Below are 16,790 nucleotides of genomic sequence, written 5' to 3'. Positions count from 1 at the left end.
AGGATGTCATCAATGTACCGCATCCATGTAATGTTGGGGGGAATGATCTTACTTAAAATTTTGGTTGAAAAAAACTCCATATATGAATTACTCAATACGGGGGAGAGAGGATTACCCATGCTCATTCCAAATTTCTGAGAATAGAATTTATCATTAAATTGGAATTTGCAATCTTTAACACACAATTTGATCAGTTCAATTAAGGTGCCTGAAGGTAATGGTAAATCTTGCTTATTTAACTCTTCTTTTAGATAGATTAAAAGGTCATCCAAAGGAACTTTCGTAAACAAACTAACAATATCATAACTTACCAATTTAAATTCATAATCTGGTTTTACCTCACTTAGTTTGTTAATGAGGTCCAAACTGTTCTTAACATGTGAAGTGGAAATAGTTCCAACTAGTGGACTAAGAATTGTTACCAACCATTTCGAAAGTTTGTATGAAGCTGAACCTATTGAAGAAACGATTGGTCTTACCGGGTAATTTGGTTTATGTGTCTTAATTAGACCATACATGTAAGGCAAAGGAGGGCTGATAGAAATAAACTTTTTGATTAGTTCACTATTTCCACTTAACAATTCTTTTATCTTCTTATTGAAATGGCTATTCACTGATTCAGTAGGATTCTTTAAAAGTTGGACATAAGTATCTTGATCTTTAAGTAGTACATCCATTTTGTTTAAATAATCATTTTTGTTCATAATTACTACAGCGTTTGATTTATCAGCTTTTGTGATATGTAAATCACTATCCTTTTTGAGAGAATTAATAGCAGTGATAAAACGTTCAGGACAGCTGGGAGGTACCTGATTAGCTAAAGCACCATAAACAATACCTTTACATATATTAACATCATCTATAGGCAGATCTTTATCACATTTTATATTACAAAAAGCTTTACCAATGTTAATGATGTTAGATGGATTAGAATTATTGGCAAAGCTGAGCCCAAATCCTAATGCTGTGGATTGAGCCTTGGTGAGTGGCTTAGATGACAAGTTAACCACGAAATCTGGGTTAGCATGTTTGGTCCAGTCACTGTCATTAATGAGGGCTAGTAATTTCATGTTTAACTTCCTTGACAAGTACTCACACTCCATCCTCATTTTTCTATAACAATAGTCCAAAAGCACATTTTTGACATCAGATGATACACAACACTGGAATTTATGCAAACTAATACGCTTGATCCTAAAGGCTTCTTTGACTTCTAATTTGGCAATGTCGAATCATTTCTTAAGAATGATGCGCTGAAAATCATCAAATGGACGATCAGACATCTTCACAAGCCGTTGGGCTAAGACCGACTTGGGTAATACTTGTTCTTTCATGCAGTTTTGTAGAAACTGTAGACGTAGTCGGTCTTAGCCCAACGGCTTGTGAAGATGTCTGATCGTCCATTTGATGATTTTCAGCGCATCATTCTTAAGAAATGATTCGACATTGCCAAATTAGAAGTCAAAGAAGCCTTTAGGATCAAGCGTATTAGTTTGCATAAATTCCAGTGTTGTGTATCATCTGATGTCAAAAATGTGCTTTTGGACTATTGTTATAGAAAAATGAGGATGGAGTGTGAGTACTTGTCAAGGAAGTTAAACATGAAATTACTAGCCCTCATTAATGACAGTGACTGGACCAAACATGCTAACCCAGATTTCGTGGTTAACTTGTCATCTAAGCCACTCACCAAGGCTCAATCCACAGCATTAGGATTTGGGCTCAGCTTTGCCAATAATTCTAATCCATCTAACATCATTAACATTGGTAAAGCTTTTTGTAATTTAAAATGTGATAAAGATCTGCCTATAGATGATGTTAATATATGTAAAGGTATTGTTTATGGTGCTTTAGCTAATCAGGTACCTCCCAGCTGTCCTGAACGTTTTATCACTGCTATTAATTCTCTCAAAAAGGATAGTGATTTACTTATCACAAAAGCTGATAAATCAAACGCTGTAGTAATTATGAACAAAAATGATTATTTAAACAAAATGGATGTACTACTTAAAGATCAAGATACTTATGTCCAACTTTTAAAGAATCCTACTGAATCAGTGAATAGCCATTTCAATAAGAAGATAAAAGAATTGTTAAGTGGAAATAGTGAACTAATCAAAAAGTTTATTTCTATCAGCCCTCCTTTGCCTTACATGTATGGTCTAATTAAGACACATAAACCAAATTACCCGGTAAGACCAATCGTTTCTTCAATAGGTTCAGCTTCATACAAACTTTCGAAATGGTTGGTAACAATTCTTAGTCCACTAGTTGGAACTATTTCCACTTCACATGTTAAGAACAGTTTGGACCTCATTAACAAACTAAGTGAGGTAAAACCAGATTATGAATTTAAATTGGTAAGTTATGATATTGTTAGTTTGTTTACGAAAGTTCCTTTGGATGACCTTTTAATCTATCTAAAAGAAGAGTTAAATAAGCAAGATTTACCATTACCTTCAGGCACCTTAATTGAACTGATCAAATTGTGTGTTAAAGATTGCAAATTCCAATTTAATGATAAATTCTATTCTCAGAAATTTGGAATGAGCATGGGTAATCCTCTCTCCCCCGTATTGAGTAATTCATATATGGAGTTTTTTTCAACCAAAATTTTAAGTAAGATCATTCCCCCCAACATTACATGGATGCGGTACATTGATGACATCCTATGTCTGTGGCCCATTCAAGATAATGTAAATGATTTTTTATGTAAGCTTAATAATTTGGTCAGTTCCATTAAGTTCACGGTGGAGATAGAGAATGAAGGTATTTTGCCTTTCCTTGATTGTAATATCTACCGCCGTGAAAGTGAGTTGAAGTTTAGTGTATATCGCAAACCAACCAATGTTTGTTCATATATACACTATTATTCCTCACACCCTGATGGCGTAAAGATATCTGTTTTTTCGTCGATGTACCTCAGGGCCCTACGCATTTACAGCCCAGAGTACATCGATGATGAAATAAGATGTATTTACGACATTGGCACTAAGCTACAATACCCCACACATGTTCTTGACAAAGCTTACAATTGTGCTAAAAGGACATTTCATAACCTTAGGTCAACTCAAACTTTCAATATGAATAACTTGCTAATTTTACCGTACCAAGAGAACCTGCAAAATATTCCAAATATATTACGTAAATTTAACATTAATGTAGTTTTTAATAATAAGAACACTGTAAGACAACTGCTCATAAATAATTCTGTCAATAGTGATAAAGGGTGTGTGTACAAAATACCTTGCAAATCATGTAATCAGTTTTATGTTGGTCAGACTGCTAAAACACTCACAACACGAATCAATCAACACAAGAAATACGTTAGAGAGGGAAACCAATCTAGCGGTATATTCAACCACATGAACCATTTTAACCACCCAGTTGACTGGGATAACGCTAAAGTCATCACATACAACAACAACATAACAGAAAGAAATTTAATTGAATGCAGTTTGATCAAATCTAGTAACGGGATAAATGTTGATCTTCATCAAGGTTTGTACAAATTAGATAGTTTTATTTCTCATGAAATTTCAAAATTGTTTAAATTGTAATATAAATTATGAGCAGTTGTCCCACACTTGTTGGTTACCAGGACGGCCCAAACGTCCCATACTTGCTGGCTACCAGGGCGGCCCAAACGTCCGTCACGTGTACTTCTTCCACTACCTCTCCGAATGCCCTCTTCACTATGTCATATATTCTGTACCTTGTTTCTTCATCTTATAATTCCTTCTTTGTATCTGCACTGAAGATGTAATTAGACGAAAGCGCTCTGCTTCATTAGTTTACTTATCCTAGTGGTTACTTACGCATTTGTGAACACACGCTCCTAGTGTTTTTATTGCATATATACATATATATATATATATATATATATATATATATATATATATATATGTATGTATATATGTATATACGTATGTAAGTATATGAACTAATAAATAATATATCGTACTGAATGCCAATCAGACAAGAAATAATAGTTTCAAAATGTCAGGAACTAGATTTAATTTGGAAGTAGGTATGAACAATTTCCCCAACCGTGTTGTAAATGAATGGAATATACTTTTGTAGCGGCAGTGTAAAGTAGTACAGTTCTAAATTTTAGCTTCATTTAGATAAACACCTAAACAATATGATGTAATGCCTGTCATTTATCATATTTTATCTTATATATTAATTTATTATTATCATTTATTCATCATTATTTATCTGTTTGTTTATTACTTATCATTATGTATTTATTTATCTTATTTATATATTTGCTTACTCATTTATCTGTTTATCAATTTATCTATTTATTTATCTTTTTTCTCATCCGACCTAATTCTGGACTAAAAGGTCTCCTGTCGGTATGCTCTTCCTTTGTAATCCTTTGTAAAATGAATAGGTAAATGTATGTATAAATAAGCGGAAGTGAAATATAATCAGTACATGTTGAGTCATAACAAGAATGCTTCGTTTTCTAACATGAAGCCCTTCAAAAGTGAAATACATGAACGCACTGAATTCTTTTAGCTTGTATATCTATATAATGCATGTTATTGCCTATATCCGCATCTAAGTATAAACTTGTGCATGCATGACTTGCTGTTGTTCTACTCAGTAGGTTGATTTATATTGCGGTCTTGTACCTGTTTATTGTATACCATCATCCGCATTTTCAGCAGGTGTTGCCCTCCCTACAGACGGAAAGATGTTCAATTTCCCCGGGGACTGCACCAAGTACATCCACTGCTCCAACCACTACGCTTACGTTCAGGACTGCCCAAGCAATCTACACTTCAACAAACAGAGACAAATCTGTGACTATCCCAGAGCTGCTGCCTGCACGATCATGACTTAGATCAACCGCTGTTTCTTATACAGGAACCTTATTGAACATTCTTTTGTATTACAATATAGAAAGGTCTTGCCTACATAGAGTATATTTTCACTCTAGGTAGAGTTCTGACCTGTACATGTTTTCCAGAGCTCGACACCCCATTTAACACATAGACGACGGGGATTATATCTATATGTTTTTGTCTGGTTGCCACCAGACGATTTCATTCAGGTGAAAGAGACTCCCTGGTAGTTCGGGGTTAAGCCTTTGTATGCCCTTTGAGGATAGAGTGGATAGTAATCAATTCTCAATCCAGAACAACTTACTTTTAGCACATAAGTATCGAGGAACAGTTCCATAAGTCAAGTCTAACTTGACTGATTCAAGTAGGTTTCAATTACCTTTTATTTTCTATGAAAGTGAATGAATAATAAAAGTGATTAAATTGTGAATAAAAATACGATGTTCCATTTCAGCTTGTTTTTTTACTGAAACACATATGCAAGGAGTTCACTGTTGATGGTTTTCGACTTTTAGATTCCTATAATACTGTTTAACCCAATCATATTCCGTATACAGTATATATATATATATATATATATATATATATATATATATATACATATATATGTGCATACATATATTTGCATACATACATACATACGTACATACATACATACATACATACATACATACATACATACATACATACATACATACATACGTACATACATACATACATACATACATACATATATACATACATACTTACATACAAACAAGTATACATATATACATGGATACATACATACATACATACATACATACATGCATACATACATACATACATGCATACATACATACATACATACATATATACATACATACATACACACATGCATACATACATATACATACATACACATACATATACATACATACATACATGCATACACATACGTATATATATATATATATATATATATATATATATATATATATATATATATTAGTGAATTTAGCGAGCAGGTTCTTTTCAATGCATTTCTTATTCTCAATAAGAAGATAACTAACGCCCAGCTTGCTGTGTTATTTAATAAGTACGGATGCTTAGGCCGAACTGCCAAACTATCGTTTTGTTGAGGAACGACCGAAGTGGGGTAAGGGGAGAAGGCTGACTGTTTGTTCCTTCGAGCAAATGACGAAGTGGAAGCATAATCGGGTTGTTGGAATTAATTAATTCAGGTGAATGGGTATCTTGAATGGGTAGTATCGTGAGACCCCCCTCCCCGCACCCACACACACCAAGGAACTCCAAAGGGAAACACGAAGGAGGTTACCTGACTGGAGCATGGGAGAGGGTATCTGCAATGTTGTTGTCGGGCCCTTTTATATGGTGGATATCTAGATGATACTCTTGTAAGGTTAGAGCCCAACGGAAAATCTTATGATTCTGCACCTTGGCTTTCTGGATGAAAGCGAGAGAATTATAATCAGTGAATATCTTGATGGGCGCTGCTGATGATTGGTGGTAACACCGGAACTTCTTGACTGCCAGGACGACGGATAGGGTTTCCTTCTCTATGCTGGAATACTTCTCTTGATGCTTGTTGAATTTCGCTGAGAAGAAGGCAACAGGATAGAGAATGGTGCAGGTAGGATCAGGTTGTAGCATCACTGCCACCACTCCAACTTCACTGGTATCTATTTACAGGTGGAATGATAGGTTATAGTTAGTGTGGGATGCCCACTTGGTTAAGGAGAGTCCGTAAGCAATGATTCCTTGGTTTATTGAATATAAAGTAACTAAATGCTGGGGCATGTAGAGAACGGGGACCTCGCTCTATCACGAACGTGTGCCCACTGAAGCACGCGCAGGTGCAGAGCAGAACAGACTCGCCATGGAGTATACACAGATACATGGAGTAATGCAAGTGGAAACACTGCGCGCAGATTTCTTACAGTAATGGAAATATACTATCCTACAGTTAGGAGTCTTGAACACCGGTTCGGAAGTCAGGAATTATTTGATGTTATCGAAAGATGTCTGGCAGGATGGGGACCACAGGAAGGGTTTGGCGGAACTGGTCATGTCGGTAAAAGGAGCCACGACGGTGGAGAAGTTTTGGCAGAAGCGGTGATAATATCCGGCCACTCAAGGAACCTCAACACCTCCTTCCTTGTCCTTGATGTAGGGAAGGCTATGATCGCTCCCACGTTGGCTTTCTTGGGCCACACCGAACCACCACCCAAGGTATGACTATCTAATCGGGCCAAGTGATCTTCCCAGGTATCAGCTACTACCACCACATTGTCGAGATACGCTCCTACTCCAGTTAGACCTTGGATAATGACATTAATTAACTTCTGGACGGTAGCAGGGGCATTAGTAAGTCTGTTGACCCCATCACTTTATTTCAGTTCCCTTCGTCTCTGTATGAAATTAACTGGTTAATTCTGTTTACTGTTCCTTTATATTGTTTTGTATTTCTTTCTACACTTTCATTTCCTTTTCATCATTGTTTTAATGTAAGTTACAAAGTATTACAAAGGCGGAGCATGCCGACAGGAGACCTTTTGATCCATATCTAGGTCGGATGCGAAAAAAAAATCATATTAATAATAAAATAACAAATAAAAACTATAATAATGCAAATAACAAATAAAATACATAAATAGGTATAGGTATAGTTAAATAATAAACAAACAGGTAAATAGTAAATAATAATAAATTGACATATAACTAATAATAAATGAAAATCAGACAGACAAATGATAACAAAACAAAAACAAATAATATACGATAAATTATAATCATTACAGCATCCTACTTAGGTATTTATCTAAATAATTCTCAAAGCTTCGAACTGAACTACATTGCACTACCTGTGCAGGAAGTTTATTCCATTCATTAACTACACGGTTGGCAAAGTTGTTTCTACCCACTTCCAAATTCAATCTATTTCCGGACAGTTTGAGATCATTGTTTCTTGTCTGATTCTCATTCAATGTGAAATTTTTGTCACTTTTGATGTTGTCAATTCCCTTTAAAATCTTAAAGACCTCTATCAAGTTACTTCTGAGTCTAAGCTTTTTTAGGGAAAACAGATTCATATGTTTTAGTTGATTTTCGCATGATTTATTTTTTATATTTGGAATCAGTTTTGTGGCTCGCCGTTGTACTTTTTCCAGTCTATCACTCAATTTCCAGTATTGTCATCTATAGGCCCCATGTCTCAGTTCATTCTGCTTAGTCAAGCTCCACTTAGTATATGCCTCTAGTAGGGTATTCAAACAATTGATATATTTTCTTGATTTTCTTCACTATAATCTTCTACAACGTATTAGCCTTAGGTACACCAGAGAACTCCTCCCTGGGATCCCCAATCCACTCACTAAGCCATCTCTGTTCCGACGTCAATACTTAATTCATCCAATAATTTTGACAGTTACAAATAAGTTCCTCCCCTTAAGGCATGACTTCTCTCCCACTGTACCAATATCTTTTTTTTTTCTCCTCCACCCTTCTTCAATTAGAAAGATTGTTACACCGTCTCAAGCAATACTGCTTACGCAAGCAATCTTGATCTCGAAGCGAAATAGCTTAGTGTTTACCTTTCGTCACATCAGCGCCAATATCGGTACCCTAGCTATGTTTACAAACTTTAAACGGTAAGCGAGATTATGCAACTCCACAACTCCTTCGCGACTATTGTTTTCAAAACATTTATCTCGTAAAAATTAAATTTCCACCACCTATCCCTCTATCTACCTACTTGTCTACCTTCATCTACCAGCCTCGGTATTGGTACAGACCAAAATGGGTTACAAAGGTAGAGATGGCTTCCGCTTCTTGAATTAAGGCTACTTGATAGTAGTTTTTTAACATATCTATGGTTGATAAAAAGGGGGCATCACCTATCATATCTGGTAACTGTTTAATGAGGGGTAAGGGGTATGCATTCCGGACGGTGACATTATTTATCTTACGATTGTCCATACGCATACTGAATGAATTATCTGCCTTCGGTATTAAAATGCTAAGGTGAATCCCATGGAGAATGGCTACGTTCTGCCAAACCTTGATCTAGGAGGTACTGGACTTCTTTTCTAAGGACTTTAGTTTTTTCGGGGTTTAGGGGATATGGACGCTGTCTAATGGGAACTTCATTTAGGTCTTTTAACTGGATTTTATTAAAAAAAAAAAAACACTGCATAAGCCTGGGTGGTCTAGGGTGATTTCTGGAAACCGTTTAATGACACTGATTAATTGAGTTTTTTAACTTGAGTGAAGCCCAGAGAGATACTCATCCAGGTGGTGCAATGCATCTCTATTAAAGAAAGCACTGTTGGGCAAGGGAAAATATGTAGTTAGGGTCCCTTTGTCCTTCTCCGGCAATGTTACAGGATTTACAGTAGATATGGGCACACTCTTGGTACCCTCCTCTGGTGGTCTGGAAAGGTAACATTTGATAAGATTTACGTGTACCAGCTGCTGTTTTTTCCTTCTGACAGGAGTTTAGATTATGTAATTTAAAGGTCCTCATAATTAGCTTCTCCGATGGAGAGGAGAATTCAATCGATATTAATGTGCCAACTGGATCCTGTATCTAGGTAATATTTGCAGCATGGCTTTCAATGACCGATGGTACCTTTCCACACATCCCTGAGATTGTGGGTGGTAAGCGGAGGATGTAACACGTTATATCCCTAACTCCGTAAGGACTGATAAAATCAGTTCCTTGATCAGATTGAATTTGTCAAGGGATTCCTTTAGATGTGAACATTGACAGTAGGGGGTTAATGATGGATTGAGCTGAAATTTACTTAAAAGAAAATTCTTCTGGGTAATGGGGAACCATATCGACAACAGTTAACATGTATTCATTGCCCTTCTTTGATTTAGGTAATGGTCCCAAGCAATCTATTACTATTTTATCAAAGGGTTCCTCACTGATGGGAATGAACTTAAGTAGGCCTCTAGGATTTTTTTTTTTTTTTTTTTTTTTTTTTGGCTTACCCGCCGCCTGGCAGATATGACAGTTCCTAATGAAGTTAGCGATGTCTTTTTGCATTTCCGGCCAGAAAAAATGATCAAGTACCTTGAGGTATGTTTCCCTCACTCCTAAATGTTCTGCGAAATCATCATGAGCTAACTTCAATACACTACTTCTGAGTAAAAGCAGCAACGACTACAACAGCACTGTAGAAAATACCAGTTTTAGCAACATTGTCCCTAGAGAGTTACTTTGGCTTAGATACGTCGACGATGTACTTATAATAGCTCCTCGTAGGTTAGATTTGAGTAGGATTTTAAATCAGTTAAATCTTGTAGAATATAGTATCAAGTTTACAGCAGAATATGAAACTAACAACATGTTGCCCTATCTTGATACCCTTTTAATAAGAGACGGAAACAATATAAAGTTTAAAGTTTTTAGGAAAAAGACAATAATGATTATGTACATTTTTACTCTGCTACGGATAAGAAAACCAAAATGGAAATTATCATAGGTTTTTATCTTCGAGGCTTAAGAATATGTTCAGAGGAGTATTTGGATGAAGAATTTAATAGAGATTTTAACGCTTTTACTGAACTAAAATACCCTCCTTATTTTATCCTTAAAACCAAGAAGAAGGCTGGAATTATTCATAAAAGAGTTGGAAAAATAAAAGAAGAATGTACAAAGAGGATCATATTACCTAATACCTCAGTTGCAGACAATATTTCCCCATTATTAAACAAGGCTGGTGTTAACGTTGTTAAAACCAGCTCGGTAACAGTTGTCAATCTTATTAAAAGCCGAAATAAGAGCAGGGAAATTATTCGTCAAGCAAGTATTTACTGTGTGCCATGTCTAGATTGTGAAAAAGTTTACATTGGTGAAAGCTTCCGTGGTATTGATAAGAGAATATTAGAACATAAATATGATATGAAAATATACAATATGAATAATGCCATTGTTAAACATAGAATCGATACAGGCCACAATGCTGACTGGAATAATTCCAAGATTATAAAATATGAAAACCATACAATGAAACGTAGATGTTTTGAATCTGCGTTTATATCCCTCATTGATAATATAAATCAGAATTGTGGATTTTTTGTAATAAATAAACCATTGGCAATTTTAATAGCCAAATAACAAGTAATATGCGCAAATTGTGTGTACATCCCTTTTTATGTTTGTTTCTCCCCGCAAGCTCGGGCTATATAAGGAGTAAAATGTTTCTCAACTGTGTTATTTCTGAAGAAGCCCTGCTGGGCGAAACGTCAAATATATTGGATCCCATACTCTGCGTTTGGCATCTCTCCTACAACACTACTTCTGACTGAGCGAGGAACTACAATTTGGTGTTTTTCTGCCCAGGTCTGTAGCTTATTATAGGCAGGGGGTCTGTATACTCTCATCAATATTCCATCTTTAAAATAGAACCAAGGGGTGGTGTCTATGTCTGTTTGTTCGTGGCTATGTGTAGTAAGTAGGAGAGTGTATCATCTTCTTGTTGAGCCTGGATGAGTTTATCTTTGGTTAGGGTCTTATTAATTAAGTCCTCCTTACCAAAGGACGGAGGAGAGGTGGGAAGACACTTGAGTAAAGGTGAGGAATTTGGGATCGAGTTACAGCATAGACAGGAAACAGGTAAGGACAAATCTCATCCAATTCAAGGGTGGAACTTGCAGGTAAAGGCTTACCTACTGTCCTTTGTGTTGGAACGGTTAGGATATCAGCGAGATTGTTACCTAACAGGAACTTTATCCCGTGAATAGGTAAGGATCCGTGACGCACTGTAACTTGCACTTGAGAATTAAGGAATGCACAGTCTAGGTAAACTTCTGCTAGGGGATAAGAAGTTTGACTTGTAAGATCAGACAATAAAACCTTTTCACCTGTAAATGCATTGGAGATATTGGGAATGACATCAGAGAGGAGAATTGACTGGGCTGCTCCTGTATCCCTAAGTATGATAACGAGGTAATTAGGACAACCTTTATGTAAGGATACTATTCCTTGAAAAATGTAAGTGAAAAGGAATTAAGAGGATTGTAAACATTAGAGGCTGCAAAACGTTTAGATTTTGTATTACCATAATCTTTAGGCTTATTTGAGGCTTTACAACCTGGATGAAGACATGATTATAATTGATGCTACTTCCTACTCTACCATCCACTCTTTCAGTGCGATAACCAGAAGAGGGTCTCACAATGGAGCTTTGCCAGAGAGGTCTGCCTCCCCACGTCTCTATCATTAGGGTTTGGACGTCTACCAGCTACGCCGCCTGGATCAAGTCTCTCTCCCTTCTCTGTTCTACATATCTCAAAAGGTGAAAGGGAAGTTTACTTTTCCATACCTCCATGATTGTAGTATTGACTAGTTCTGAAAAAGTAGTTACATTTATAGCTTCTAACCATTTTTACACTAAATTTTTCTGTGGTAAATTCAACATAAGTTTGGGCATGAGATTTCGTTAAAGATCTAAGTTTTTGTCTATAACCATCGGGGTTAGAGCATACGCATGTAGGACCTGTTTCTTGACGAAATCGTAATCGTCGAGCATGTCTAAACTAGTATATACATGAAGAGCTTTTCCTGTTAATTTTGGATTTAGTATTGAAAGACAGTCATCTTTGGGCCACACCTGTTTGAAAAATAAAGCTTTACCGTTTAACATTTACGAACATACACTCAAAGTACACCGGAACATTTACCATAAATAAACACATACAATAGAAATAACAAAAAATTAAGATATAAATAAACACATACAAAAGAAATATACAAGTCCAAGACTGGTTAATACTTCTTGCGATCAAAACTGCGGTGTACCGAAGGGGTGTGACCTGGGGGGTTGAAGTCCACAAGGTAAGGGTCAGAGACCGTGAGAGTGTGGGCTAGCTAGCTAGCTAAGATAGGATAGGTAAGATGGAGGAGGTGGGGGAGGGTATGTGTGTGTGTGTAAGAGGTAAAGGAGGAAGTGGAAGGAAGTTAGAGTTTTTATAGATGTGGAGCAGACCCACTTGCTACTTGATATGTTGGTTAGTTTTTGTTTTGTTTTTTGTTTTTTAGAGAGAGAGAGAGAGAGAGAGAGAGAGAGAGAGAGAGAGAGAGAGAGAGAGAGAGAGAGAGAGAGAGAGAGAGAGAGAGAGAGAGAGAGAGAGAGAGAGAGAGAGAGAGAGAGAGAGAGAGAGAGAGAGAGAGAGAGAGAGAGAGAGAGAGAGAGAGAGAGAGAGAGAGAAGCTCATGCCTGTTCACGTGATGTTGAAGGTTGGTCAATCTTCTTTAGGATCGGGATGTTGTTCTTCTTAGAGTTATTGATAGTGTTGACTGTTGTTAGTTTTTGTGTTATATATATATATATATATATATATATATATATATATACATATTCATTTTTCAAATAAAAAAGTATAAGACTAATTCCCTATTTATAGGTTATGAATTTACTAGGGGTATATATTCTTTTGTCTTCTTTTATATGTGTTGTGATGGTGGTGGTGGGGGGGGGGGCTTGATTCCTATACTTCGTATGCTTTTTTTATACATATAAATATCAATGAGTATGTTTCTTTTTTTTCCCATTGGGGTGACGTCTAGTGATTTTTTTTCTTATTATACATACGATGTTGGGGGGAGGGTAGTGACTCCTATTACCCATACTCATTGATTTAGATGATATCACGTGCGATTGGTTTCGCACGTGCTATCATCTTTTTATTTAATAATAACAATAATAATAGTTAGTAGGGTTAGTAGAACGATTAAAGGTAGTGATATGTTTTTGTGTTTTATTGTGTGTATTTGTTTATGTTTAGAGTATGTATTTTGGTTCGGGTGGGGGGCTGTTTATGATGGGGACACTCTAGGCCACCAGTTGTGATCGTGTCCGTGTTCTGTGTCTATGTCTTCGCTGGTTTGTACTAATTCTGGGTTTATGATTGTGAGTCTATTCCATGTTCTGTAAGCTAGTCTGTAGAGTCTTGTGTTAAGTGGTTTGAGTTTGTGTTGTTTGTGTAGTTTTTCTATTGTGTTAAGGTATGGGGGTATGGAGTGTGGAGCGAATCGTAGTGTTTTGTTTTGTACTGACTGTAGTTTCTGGAGTTGACTTGGTTTTAATGTGATTGTTATTATTGGTATGTATTCAAGTTGAGGTCGTATAAGTACTTTGCATAGTCTTAATATTAGTTTGGTGTCTAGGTTTCTGAATCGTTTTAGTGTGTGTAATTTTTTTTCTGCTTGTAGTTTCCTGTTGTTCGTGTGTGTTTGTAGACCTCTGTTTCCAAGTGTTAGTCCTAGTATTTTTATGTTTCTTTGTTTGTGTATATGCGTGTCTCCTATCCATATTTCTGTTGGTTTCTGTGTTGATATGTTTAGTAGTTGGAATTTTGTTGGGTTTGTTTGTATTTTCCATTGTTGTTCGTAAGTGTTTATTGTTTCTATTGTTCTGCTTGTTTTTAGCGCTAACATGTTTTTGCCTTTTTTTTGGGGTGGGGGTATGTTATTATCTGTATTAGGTCATCTGCAAATTGTACGTGTGTGACTACGTGTATTGGTGTGGGGGTGTCGTGTGTGTAGAGGTTGAATAATGCTGGTGAAAGGATGCTTCCTTGGGGGATTCCGCTGTATATGTTAAAAGGTCTTCCTGTATAATGATGAATTCGTATTTGTGCTTGTCTGTTGTCGATGTAATTGCAAAGTATTCTTGTTAATATGTCTGGGAGGTGTGTTTGGTGTATTTTGTGTTTGAGTCCTGTGTGCCATATTTTGTCAAATGCTTTGGTTATGTCTCGTGATACTATGTTACATCCGTGTTTGTGTCTTTGGCTTATGGCTATTGTTTCGTATAGTGTGGCTATGGCTGTGTGTGTTCCTCGTCCTCTTGTAAATCCATGTTGGTTTTCGTTTAGTAGGTTGTTATTGTGTAAGTGTTTGAGTAGTCTTTGTAGTAGGAGTATTTTTTAGTATTTTACCTGGGACTTCTAGTAGTGATATTGGTCTGTAGTTGTTTATGTCTGAGTTTTTTTCCGTGTTTGGGTATGAATGTTAGTGTAGCTGTTTTGAATGTGTCGGGGAAGTATCCCATGCTGAATGTTTCATTGAATATTTCTGTGAGTAATTGTAGTGTTGAGTCTGGAATGTTAGTTAATGTTATTTTGTTTATTTGTGATTGTCCAGGTGCCTTGTCTTTGAAGTTCTTTATTGTGTGTTTAATGTTAGTTAGTGTAAAGGGTTTTGTGGGTGTGTTGTCTGGGTCAAGTCGTCTCATGTTAGCTAAGCTGTTAGGGGTAATGTCGTCTTGTATTTCTTGTACTTGTGCTGTGATTGTTATTTCGTGTTCCATGTCAAATGTTGCGTTTTCTGCTGGTGTGATTCGAAATATGTTTCTCCAGTGTTGTCTGAATATGTGTTATTGGTCTTTGTCTTTATGTATCTTGTGGTTATTGTGTATAATGTAAGGGGTGGTGTTAGTAGGTGTTCATGTTAGTCGTTTAATTTGTGTCCAGAAGTATTTGGTGTCCTTGTGTTGTAGGTTTATCTTTCGTATTTCATTGTTCCAGTGTTCGTCGTATAGTTGTTTGTTCTCTTCTAGTAGTTGGTTTTTGATGTCGCGTAGTGCTTGTTTTGCTTGTGGTGTCCATGTGCCGGTAATGTGTGCTTGTGTTTGTTATTGTTGATATTGCCATTATAGTAGTTTTAATGTATCTGATTGTCTTGGGTGTGGTAGAATTTTATGTTTTGTTTTGGGAATGTGTTTGTCCATGGCTTGTTGTATCATAGTGTACCATGTGTTGAGTTTGTCTTCAATGTATTGTTTATTTCGTGTTGTTCTTTGACTTTGTTTGTCATATTTGGTTCTTTCTATGTCTAGTGTGGTCTTAAATCCTATCCAGCCTGCTTTGTGGAATATGTATCTTTCTGGTGTAGGTATTGTTATTGGTTTTGTTGCCAGTGTTAAGTGTATTGGGATGTGGTCTGATGTAGTTAGTTGTCCTGGGTTTAAGTGATGATGTCTGTTTGTTAGTATTATGTCTGGTGTTCCTTGTCCATTGTGTGTGATGCAGGTGGGAAAGTCTGGCCCTAAGTGTGTTAAGTGTCCTCTTTGTATTAGTTGAGCTATCTGTCTTCCTGTGGTGTTCGCGTTGCTGTGTCCTAATGTGTGATGTTTGGCGTTCATGTCTCCTAATATGTATACTGGTAGTCTTTTCCTTGTTAGTCTTTAGTATGTCATCTATAGGGAGGAGGGGGCGTCTGGGAGGTAAGTATAAAGTTGCTATTATTATGGGTCCTTGGTTTGTGTCAATTTTGACTGCTAATATTTCGTCTTGAAAGTCGTCTAGTATTTTGTGTTTAATGTTGTGTTTGACGGCTATTGCTATGCCTGCATGTGGTTGATTATAGTCGTTTCTTCGGTGTACTGCGTAATTGTATATTTTGAATCTGTCGGGTTTACCTATTGAGTTCAAAAGTATGATGTCTGGTGTTGTTATGTTGTATATGTTACAAAGTTCGTTTCTTCTGTCAAATGTGCACTGTATTATGTTGTGTTGGATGATGTGTATCTGTTCCATAGTGTTGAGGTAGAAGTGTGTTGTATTTGTTTATTCAGCGTTGTGAGTCCAGTGGTGTTCGTGTTCTGTGTTCTTGTCGTGGAGGTCGAAGTGTCCTTGTTTGAGTTTGTTGAATTTTGTTTCGTTTACTCTTGTTATCTTGTAGTGTGTTAGGTTTATTTTGTTATTGACTAATTTTTCAATTATGTCTTTTTCTTGTTGGTGTGCTGTGTATATTATTTTGATTTTTTGGCTGGTGATGAGTGTTTTGAGGCTGTCGTGTGTGAGGTCTGTTGGTATCTGTTGTTTCTGTTGTTACGAGTTGTAGTCCCAGGCTGTTTTTTGTGTCTGGTACTCGTTGTTTCTGTGGGGGGTTAATATCATTGGTGTTCGGTGCAGGTCTCT

General features: G+C 36.5%; 2 protein-coding genes across 4 annotated transcripts in view; both read left to right on the top strand.

The window, feature by feature from the left end:
* The window catches only part of LOC143019516 (zinc metalloproteinase nas-14-like), a 206,900-nt gene extending 201,594 nt beyond the window's left edge, over positions 1-5,306 (top strand). The window contains exon 9 of one of the 3 annotated variants that reach the window (XM_076175199.1): positions 4,698-5,306. In XM_076175199.1, coding sequence (XP_076031314.1) covers positions 4,698-4,855 — 158 coding nt within the window. In that variant the 3' untranslated portion in view covers positions 4,856-5,306. Of the gene's footprint in view, positions 1-4,676 lie in introns of all 3 variants that reach the window. The other 2 variants (XM_076175198.1, XM_076175197.1) reach the window with 2 other exon arrangements.
* A 6,732-nt stretch (positions 5,307-12,038) lies between these two features.
* Positions 12,039-16,790, top strand: part of LOC143019515 (uncharacterized) — a 28,282-nt gene continuing 23,530 nt past the window's right edge. The window contains exon 1 of the mRNA XM_076175196.1: positions 12,039-12,163. Within this exon, the coding sequence (XP_076031311.1) occupies positions 12,045-12,163 (119 nt within the window). The 5' untranslated portion in view covers positions 12,039-12,044. The remainder of the gene's footprint in view (positions 12,164-16,790) is intronic.

Source organism: Oratosquilla oratoria, chromosome 37, assembly GCF_046742065.1.
Source record: "Oratosquilla oratoria isolate Oo_2021 chromosome 37, ASM4674206v1, whole genome shotgun sequence".
In the NCBI taxonomy this organism is placed as follows: Eukaryota; Metazoa; Arthropoda; class Malacostraca; order Stomatopoda; family Squillidae; genus Oratosquilla; species Oratosquilla oratoria.
Note: the sequence above shows the minus strand (reverse complement) of the source record. Positions and strands in the feature narration are given on the sequence as shown.